This window comes from Sinocyclocheilus grahami, unplaced genomic scaffold (genome assembly GCF_001515645.1).
Source record: "Sinocyclocheilus grahami isolate Dianchi unplaced genomic scaffold, SAMN03320097.WGS_v1.1 scaffold6.1, whole genome shotgun sequence".
NCBI classification, from domain to species: Eukaryota; Metazoa; Chordata; class Actinopteri; order Cypriniformes; family Cyprinidae; genus Sinocyclocheilus; species Sinocyclocheilus grahami.
The window spans coordinates 2,602,537-2,613,253 of record NW_015505185.1 but is presented as its reverse complement, the minus strand read 5'-3'; the positions used below and the strand labels follow the sequence as shown (position 1 = coordinate 2,613,253).

At 38.4% G+C, this 10,717-nt stretch overlaps 2 protein-coding genes across 2 annotated transcripts; both read left to right on the top strand.

Moving 5' to 3' along the window:
• Positions 1–1,399: 1,399 nt before the first annotated feature.
• On the top strand, positions 1,400–2,401 carry LOC107588000 (olfactory receptor 51A4-like). Its single transcript, XM_016275985.1, has one exon. The coding sequence runs from the start codon at positions 1,415–1,417 to the stop codon at positions 2,399–2,401; it is 987 nt and encodes a 328-aa protein (XP_016131471.1). The 5' UTR covers positions 1,400–1,414.
• Positions 2,402–9,249: 6,848 nt separating this feature from the next.
• On the top strand, positions 9,250–10,236 carry or30bt1 (odorant receptor family 30, subfamily BT, member 1). The gene has a single exon (XM_016276342.1). The coding sequence runs from the start codon at positions 9,250–9,252 to the stop codon at positions 10,234–10,236; it is 987 nt and encodes a 328-aa protein (XP_016131828.1).
• Positions 10,237–10,717: the final 481 nt, after the last annotated feature.

Genomic DNA, 10,717 nt, shown 5'->3' with positions numbered 1-10,717 from the left:
TCGCAGTGCATGCCCATTGCCTCCTTGAGGACATCGCGTGCATGCTCTTCGCCCAAACAAACAACGCATAGATCGTGTGTGTCATCGGGTGTCAAATAGCGATGACACGGATGCACACATCTTCTAAGTGCTTTGCTAGTGCTAGCCATAATGAATGAATAGAGATCGCTCTTACCACGGAAATGCACGCTTCAAACAAAACAGTCAGTGAAGACAAGAAGAGGATGATCTGTTCTCCCAGCGCCTATTTATACTATAGTCACATCAGTAGTGACGTCATGGCTGTCGCCGGCCAACGTTTTGTTGGTGTTTTTTCAATGTATGCTTCAGACACAGGTCACGACGAGGCGTTCCCCATAGCGACCCCTAGAGGACGCAGTTCGAAGTTCCCATGAAAGGGAACTTCTCACACAGTGCTCGACTTTTCCGCAAACAATCCCGGGCGTCTTTTATGCTCACCTTGTGCCTTCGGGCAGTCCTTATATCGAGTCCTGATACGTGAGTTTGAACAAGAATGCACGCGTTGGCGGTAATGCATAGACGGACATTATGCGAAAATGTGGACAGTGCCAAAATAAAGGTGCCTCTTTATACTACAGATATCAATATTTTACGTGTGGCATCGATGCATTGTATCGTCAGACATCGTATCGATGTATCGATCCATATCGATGAATCGTTACACCCCTAATAAATAGTGTACAGTTCACCCCCTGACAGTAGTACTTTTTTGGAAGTAATAATAATTTTTGAAAAGAGTACACTGGTTGTTATATAGGGGTATGCATATTTGAATTGAGCTCTCAAGTGGATCTCAGCATTTCCACCACTTGCTGTAAAGCCCAACGCATGGACAAGCTAGTAAGTTGTACTGCAGTTGCTAGTGTCACATTATAGACTTAACAGTAACTATATCCTTGAGTTACTGTAATATAATGTTCATTAATGAGAACACAAAGGGCAATTCTGATGCCTGTTTGCAGACTAGAGAAAAAAATCTATCAAAACTAAAGCAGTGGCCAGAACATTTACTTCAGCATAGTATTACATCATTGTGTTGTCTGGAATCTCTCAAGAGATGAATCAGAAGATATATTTGGATTCAATTATGCAAATATCCAATGATCTTGTAATATAAGAGAATAAGGATGAGCATTTACAGCTGAGTAATATTCAAAGCAGCTCACACGTGTTTAGACTTTCCCAGTCATTGTGTGCTCAGGCTCTAAAACTTCATGTATACAGGTTTGTGATTGAAATATTATGCAGAAACTTTACATAAAGGTATACTTTCAGCATCTGAAAATAGCTGATAGAAAAGTAAGATGACAATTTTGTGAATTCCCTAAATTTTGTTTAAGTCTTCATGGTCATTTCTATTTTCAACTTGTTCAAATCAAAGCACAAAGCTGCCATGAGTTCTATAAATGCAAGTTTTGTCCAGAATATGTCTATTGTTCGTCCGGAATACTTTTTCATCACTGGACTTTCAGGATTACCATACAGCAGTTATTACTATATATTTTTGTGTGTCACATATTTTATTGCTGTAATTGGGAACTCTGCAGTCCTCATCATTATTGCAATGGAACGAAGTTTGCACAGTCCAAAATACATTGGTGTGTTTAACTTGGCCTTGGCTGACCTTGGTGAAACTAATGCATGGATTCCTAACACGATGAAGATTTTTTTTTCTGACTCACAGTACATGTCCTACAATGCTTGCTTGGCTAACATGTTTTTTGTGAACCTCTTTGTTACTCTGCAAAGTGCCACTCTTGTTGTTCTGGCATTTGATCGCTACATTGCAATTTGTTTGCCTTTAAGATATCATGCCATAGTGAATAATACTGTCATGTCTTTAGTGTTTGTAGTAGTATGGGCATTTAACACTTGTCTGGTGGCCCTGGCAGCGTCTTTGATGACACAACTTTCATTCTGTAAATCTAATGTGGTACAGAGTTATTATTGTGATTATGGAGCAGTGTTGGGGATGGCATGCAACGACAACAGCATTAATATGTTCTTAACAAACCTCATCGTAGCTTTGTTCCTTGTTGCACCATTGATCATTATAGTCTTGTCATATATGGGCATTGTTTTTGCCTTAAGTAAAATTACAACTTGGGAAGCACGTTTAAAAGCACTGCAGACCTGTGTTTCTCACCTTTTGTTGGTTGTATCTTTCTTTCTTCCTGTCATATGCATTTTTATTGCTTCGTTAGTTACTTCTCTCACTCCCAATGCCAGAGTCATCAGTGGATCTCTTTCATTGTCTCTTCCACCAATGTTAAATCCCATCATTTATGTTTTAAACACAGCTGAAATCAGAGTCTTAATTCAAAAACTGCTTAAAAACAGAATTGTGCCAATTAGAAAGAACATTTCAAAACGATGGTAATGATTGTTTGTGTTCTTCCATCATTAGGAATTAAATTTCCTATATGAAAAATTAAATATATTTTTTCATAAATGTTTTTAGATTCATTATGTGGAAAAAAGTGTATGAGCAGAAAATAGTTAAATTCACTCTGCTACATTCCTAACATGTGGGCGTTTGAGACGTGATGTGTGTTGATGAACAGCAGCGATACGCAGTTTGTACTGTGTTCTTAATTACTGACCCCAAGACAAAACAACAAAATATACTGAAAATTGTACAAGCTTTTTGAATAATTTTTGTGAGCAGTCTGTATTATGCTGACATATTTCATGTTGCCCTAAGGTTTCATCCACCCAAATGCTGTTAACTGTCATGTTTGTTCATATCATTCATATAATGCAAACCAAAGATCCATTTTCACACGAGTATGTCTGAGATCTGCTGATAAGGTTATTTTTATTGTCTCTCTGTTGCGATGTCTCAACTTTTTGTTATTCCTGTATGTGCTGTACAATAAAGAATAAAAGCTAAACATGAATTAGAAATCAATTTATTGATGCAAGCTTAAGGTAATCATGTTTATTGATAAAGAAGGTCTACACATATAAAATCTTAATTTTTGTTATCATCTCGTTTATTTAGGGGCAACCTCTCTAAAAGTAGCACTGCAAAGGATCAGTTTTACTAGATAAAATGATACATGAATAAGAGAATAAGTTGCAAATAACACAATGACATTGAGATGGGCCAATTTCGGGGAGAGACTGTTGGAATAACAATAGGAACACTCCAAATGTCATGATTCATCATTAACAATACTGTATCATGCAGTGCTATTCAGCTAGGCTCTTATAGCCTAAACAGGCAGTCATGTTTTAACCCAACTTTTTATTTTACTGTGTCATAAGGAAAACCACTACTAGCACAACAGATCCACAAATGGACACAGGAATCCAAAAATAGCATTCAAGATCAAGTTGTTGTGGCATCGTTGCAGGCCCCTCTAAGCCTCTGGGCCTTATGCAGTTTTGCCCCCGTTGTGATACCCCTGGTCTCAACCCCTACTGATTAGAAATCTAACAATCCAATCAATACAAGCACATGGTATCACTATTGCAGAAAGCCAGCTTGGAAGCTGGAAAAGTCAAAGGAAATTGTAGCTTTACTCTATTCAGGCATTGCAAGGCTTACCCACACATATAGCTGAGACGGAGCGTGAACTAACTCCAGGGTAATGCTAAAAGTAACCTAATATTAATAAAGTCATTGTGTTTCAAGAAAAACTCATTCAATTTTGAGAAAAAAATTCAAAATAAAGAAATATCTGCATCCACACAAAACCGACACAAAACATGCCAGACCAGTATGTGGCGCTGTAATTCTGCCACAGAGATACACTAAAAACGGAGAAGAAGACTCGGACTATGCGCATAAACCTTGCGCTTTTTATTAACCTGTTAGTTAATAAAAAGACAATCGTTCAGTGTTTGTTCATGTTTTTGTTGCTGTTACGTGACGTAGCTGTCTGACTAGGGGCGAGACATAGGCTGATGACGTCATCGTTTCAGAAAATATACGGATTCGTTGTCCACACGAAAACACAAGGGTGGTGTTTTCAGATTTATCCACTCTGGGACCCGGTTTCAAAAAATATCGGTTTCACTCTCCCAAAACGCCGGCTCCGTGTGGTCAAACGCCTATACGATATAAAATGTATGTGTATACAGCTAAATGCGTCTCCGTGTGGATGGGGCCTAAGCCTTCAGTTTCTGTTCACTCTTGGTCCTGGATTAATGTTTTGAAATGGAAAACGTGTGTTGCTGCTAAAGGCCCCGGGAATACTTAACTTTCCGCGTTCTGTTCCATCTCGTGCAGAGCCTTCAAAGTATACTCAACCGCGGATGAGTGCGGACGGACGAGCTCGACACAGGCGCAGTACCACCTACTTGACTTGCGCTCTGTCTCAACTTTCAGCTTGCGCAATTACTGTTGAACGCGGACCGTCTGCGCGGTCTCAAAAAATTGCCTGCACATGGACGGGGTGCGCAGCTGTCCGCAAGCCCTCCTGATGACGGAAATGACGGTTGGAGTGATTCCATGATTAATGCGTGCTTCCGGATGGGACTAAAAGATGATAATTTGTTTAGATTCTTGACTCCTGACGATTGCTGCAGACCCGTAGCAGATTTTTTAAACTAAGTTCTAGATTTAAATGGTTCCAAGTTCCTAGTCGATGTGGAGGATCATCACCCTCCTCCCATCTGGAAGTATGTGGACGCTCCAGCTCACCACAAGCCAGCTCCCTCCACATACGGCTCCAATGAGCCCTTCCGGAAGGGGGGCGACATGTCACGTGTATGTTCCCGTTTGTCCTTATTTGGTTTGGTTCCTGTTCTCATTATTAGTTAAGCACATTCATTCTTTTTACCTGTGTTGGTTAATCATCTCATTTGCTCCTTTTGTTTGTCTGTCTTTTATAAGCCTTCATATTCTGTTCACTCTTGGTCCTGGATTAATGTTTTGAAATGGAATACGTGTGTTGCTGCTAAGGAATTCTCCTGTCCCTTGTTTTGGAATTTAGAATTAAAGACTATTTACATTTACTCTATTGTCGTGCGCTTGACTACAACCATGTCCCGTAACATCAACTGCCTAACGAGTGTTTAATAATAATGTATTAAATAGGCAGGTTTAGAGGTAGGTAAGCTATTGTCACTGTCATGGACTTGTAGTTGTGTTTTTGTTCCCATGTGTTCTCTGACCTAGTTTCCCGTCCGTGTCTGATTATGTCATTTGGTTCAGGTGTGTCTTGTAATTACCACCATTTGCTCCACTACTTAAGTTCAAGTCTGTTCCGTATGTCTTTGTCTGGTCTTAACGTTGCGTGTCTCTGTCTCCGGCCTACCTTATGTGGATTACCCTTATGTGGATGTATAATAAAGACCATTAAACGACCGACGAGCCATCGCTGAAAAAAGCGAAAGAGCTGTGGATCGCCCCGGAGCCAGAGCCTCTCGTGACATCTTATCAGGTGCATGAGCCGGCAACAAAGCCCGCTGCAAAGGATATCACAGTGGAGCACGGGGAGGGAAGGGAAGCCCCGCACCGCCCCACTCCACCCCGCCCACTGTAGTACCGCTGAGGGTGAGCTGAGGCTGGAGACAGAGGACTTGATAGACTTTTATTCTGATGTGCCCAGTCTTCCGTCATCATCTGCCTGTTCTGTTACGGCCATGGAGGCCATTTATGAACTCCCTGTCTGTCCTGAACTGTCAACCTGTCTTGAAGTCATTACTTGTCTTTCCTGTTATAACCATGGAGGCCTGTCGACCCAGCGGTTCCACATAAAATTTAAGTAAAATATCATAATTCAAACAAGAAAAAATCTGTAAAATAACAGGTTTTTTTTCTGTAAAACCTTTAATAAAATTTAATGAAATGTGTTTGCACTTTATTTCAATTAAGATCTTTTTTACAGTTTTTGTTTGGCAGCCGTAGCTGACAGGCATTTCTTTTCAAATCTTAGATGTCTTTTTAACATAAGCTGCACTCACAATGTAACAGAGGATTTGGCTATTCTTTCCCCAGAGAAGGCTTTTGACCAATTAGAGTGATCTTATCTTTTTGCAGTGGTGAGAAAATGTAATATTGGTGATAACTTTGAAAAATGGATACAAATTCTTTATTATGTTCTGCCTTTCTGAGGTGTTAGGTGCATTTCGGGGGAAGGGTCCATAGACCCTCGTAATTGGCCATTTGGTTAGGTGATGGGGAGTTCGATATTATTTGTTAAATATAACAAAAAGTTGTGTGTCTGATTGGTCCAAATGCTACATAAGCAATGTGCAAGACTTCTTACTAATAGGTTGCTCTCTCCATTGTTTCAACTACATAGAGATTCGAGACAAGTTTGCTCTTTGTCTCCTTTACTTTCTAGTTTGGCACTTGAGCCTCTAGCACATACTATCCATTCTGATCCCATATATATGGGCATAACGCAAAGAAAACCTCAAGTAAATCTCACTATATGCTGATGACTACCTGTTATACATTACCGAACCTCAGTGTACCATTCCATCCATTCTAGAAATTATATTTCATTTTCATTTCATTTTCAGGGTACAGGATAAACTGGTCTAAGAGTGAATTAATGCCTGGTTCAAGATTCCTCAGTTATTCAAAACTTCTCTTTTAAAATTGCAAATCATAAATTTACAGAAGATTTGAGAAATGAGGTCACAAAAGGTTTTCAATCATTATTTGAAGCAAATTTTCCCCTTCTTGAGACCAAATTGCAAAATAGTATTCCGTTTTGGAGATCCCTTACTATTTATTTGGTATGAAGGGTTAATGTTTAAATGTTTTAATTGATTTTTTCTTTCTCAAATCCTATATTTTTCTAAAATATACCAATATTTTTGCCCAAGATTTTCTTTAAACAATTGGATTCAATAATTATTCTTTTTTTGTGGGATTATAAGGTTCAATGAATAAATAAATCTCACCTTTGCAAATCTAAAGCTGAAGGTGGGATGGCCTTTCCAAACTTATCTCTCTATTTTTTATTATGCTTGTGCTTCATACTATCATAATGTGGTTAGATCACACTTTCAAACACTCCACTTGGATCCAAATGAAAAGAGAAGCATGCAGCCCATTTGACATTGGTGCGGTGATCCCATCACCGGCAAAGTTAGCTAAATTTGCCTATAATCATAATTGTATAACTTATATTTGCATTTGGAAACAGGTAAGTCCCTGTCTCTCCTCTTACCAATTGGAGGGAATCCCTCATTTGTCCCTTCTATGGACTCTGGATTTACACAATGGAGAGATCTGGGTATCTGAACTCCTGGAGATTTAAATGGATCTTTTGCCTCCTTTAGCCAGCTGCAGGAACAAAATATTTTGTCTTAGAGTAATTTTTCAGATATTTACAGATTAGGGACTATGTGAGGAAGCATGTCTCTTGTCTGGACGAGGTTCATCCTACTGAGTTTGATGAACTCCTAGGACTTGGATGTAGAGTTAGTCACTTATTATGTACGCTTTATAATTCATTATCATGAAAGACTTTACCAACTACAGAGGGGATAAGATCACAATGGGAACTTGAAATAAGGGAGAAGATAAGTGACGAGCTCTGGGTTAATGCATTAGAGCATATTCATAAATGCTCTATCAATTCCAGGCATTGCCTTATACAATTTAAGATCCTTCACTGACTTTATTGTGCTAAAACAAAGTTACATAATTTTTTTTTTCCAGCTGTCTCCCCTCTATGTGATAAGTGTCAGTTTGAGGAAATCACTCTCCTGCACAGTTATGTTTTTTGCCCCAAGTTAATTCCATTTTGGACTAATGTATTTCAAATTTTACCTGATACGTTTCATACTGAATTGGAGCCTGACCCACCCTTGGTGATACTTCAGACGCAGCTGACACAGAACAACATACTCTGTTTGCGTTCAGTGGATACTCTCCAAAATGCCGATACAGGGTGATGCGGGGGAGACGAATTGTTGAATAAAGTTGTTTTTCTTTTTTCTTTTGCGCACAAAAAGTATTCTCGTAGCTTCGTAAAATTGCGGTTGAACCCCTGATGTCACATGGATTATTTTACCGATCTCCTTGCTACGTCTCTGAACTTGGGAACATTTCAGTTGCGTTGCTGTCTATGCAGGGTCAGACAGCTCTCAGATTCCATAAAAAATATCTTAATTTGTGTTCCGGAGATGAACGAAGGTTTTACGGGTTTGAAACAACATGACGGTGAGTAATTAATGACAGAATTTTCATTTTTGGGTGAACTAACCCTTTAAGCAAATACTGACCATTAAAATTTTAGTAGGCTATTGATCGATCATCGAACCCGATTAAAATAATGTTTGAATAAAACATAATTGACATCAACATGTCACGTTGGACTAAAATCTCGCCTAGGGCACCAACAGAGCTTGGGCCGGCCCTGCATTGAATTATCACCTATAGCAATTGCAAAGTGAAGGACCAGAGAGACACTGCATACATTTCAATAATAATCAACAAAGGGAAGAGGGGAAAAAACAGACAGAAAGACTGAGGCCTGTAATGCTGTTAAAGCAAAATGCCACTGATGGCCTATGATGACCATCTGATGCAAGTAGGGGAAACCATGCAAGAAAATCTTGCTTTGTTTACTGTCACCTAAGCAAAAGTTAATTATTATAGGTTATTAATTCATGTGCCTTAGAGATACAGTCCTGGGCCGTGTGACTTCCCCCAACTGTGCTAAATTATTAAATGATTAAACAATTTGTGGTATAATTGGCCTAGAGACTTCCAAATAATCCCAGTGGGGAGATTATTAAAATAAGTGTTAACTGTGAATCGCCGTCATGAGGCCTACTGTCAGTGGAGTATACTGGAATTATTTATCTGTTTTCTTTAGTGCATATAAAATTGCCAAAGCCAAACATTTTTTTTTATTTAGTTAGTTCATCCCTTTGGTCACTATAGTAGCCTATAAGAAACGCAAGAGGTATATGGTCATTGTCATCGACCAACCACAAAATTCCCCGCCTTATTAAGAGGGGAAAAAATGTGCCTTAAATATCTCTGACTTTGACATATTTTTGGAGAGCGTAAAAAGACGTATTGTAAGTAAATTATTTCACTGGTATAGAGATCAAATCAGATGCTTTTCCAGTTCACTCAAAAACTTGATTAGATGATAATGTGATCATTTTTCTTCTTTATTGTGTTTTTAAAAAAAAGATAAAATGCTGTTATGATTCTGTTATCCAATGTTGTATATTAATGTAATATTGTAAAATGTTGTACACCGTTCTAATTTTTCATATTTTTCATTTAGCCATCAGATCATCATGTCATCAGGAAACATCAGCTTTGTTAAGGACTTTTTTATCGTTGGTTTTCCTGGGCTTCAGCCAGAATACTATGGTGTAGTGGCTGCTCTGCTGCTTTTTGCCTATGTGTGTATCTTAGTGGGGAACGGAACATTTATAGCACTTTTTACTCTAGAAAAATGCCTTCATAAACCTATGTATTATATCATCTTAAACCTGGTTGTAAGTGACTTATTATTCAGCACCACTACTTTACCAAAGATTATTGCTAGATACTGGTTCCAAGCTGGTAGTATTTCGTTCACTGGTTGCTTCATTCAAATGTATTTTGTGCACTATTTTGGTTCAGTCAGTTCTGTTATCCTAGCAATAATGGCATATGATAGGTATGTAGCCATCTGTAATCCCCTAAGATATCCTAATATAGTCACAAAGTTGGACATTTTCTGTCTTTGTCTGGCTGCATGGGTGCTAACACATGCATGCCCTTTAATGATGGCAATAAGGGCTTACCCTCTGCCTTACTGTGCAGGAAACACAATTATACATTGTTACTGTGATCACATTTCTATCACATCACTTGCATGCACTAACAGGGCACTGTATGGAGTTCCAGCCTTTGCGTTTGCTATGGTTGTGTTGCTCAGTCCTCTGGCCTTCATTGTTTTCTCTTACTGTGCCATCATTGTGGCAGTTTTACGTATATCGACTACTCAAGGAAGGCTGAAGTCTTTCTCCACCTGCAGTCCTCAGCTCATCATAATTGCTCTCTATTTTCTACCCAGGTGTTTTATTTATTTGTCTAGCAATATTGGTATCAACTTCAGCACTGATTTGCGATTAGTCATTATTATGCTGTATAGTCTGTTTCCACCCATGATCAACCCCCTCATTTACTGTTTAAGGACAAAAGACGTGAAGGAAACCTTACTCAAAAGGATAAAAGTTTCAATGAATCCCCTATTTATTCCAACAAAAGTGAATGTATCCACTGTATGTGTGTAAATTAATACAGCAGTCATACATTAGAAGAAACAACAAAAACAAAATAGTATTAGATGTAAACATAATAAATGAGTAGAGAAACTGTGAGAAGATATCATTGAAGTCTGCTATACAGTATATTTAAAAAATTGCTATATTTCAACTAAACTATATTTCAAAAAACAAAGTCAAAAGGGAAAAAAAACTATTAAATATATGTTTAAAACGATCTGTATACGATACATCTGTTCCAAGTCAATAACTGTACTTTTGCACAACTGATGTACATTTTGTCTTAAATGTGATGTTTTAGAGGTTAAGAAAGAATGGTAATTTTGTCACTGTCATTCATGCCATGCTCTTTACAATTTACAAGTCAGATATAAACAAACGGAGACTGTTACTGTGATCATGTCTCCATCACAACACTGGCATGCACTGACAGATCACTGTATAGTATTCCAGCCTTACTTCTTACTGCTCCATCTCCATACAGATTTCA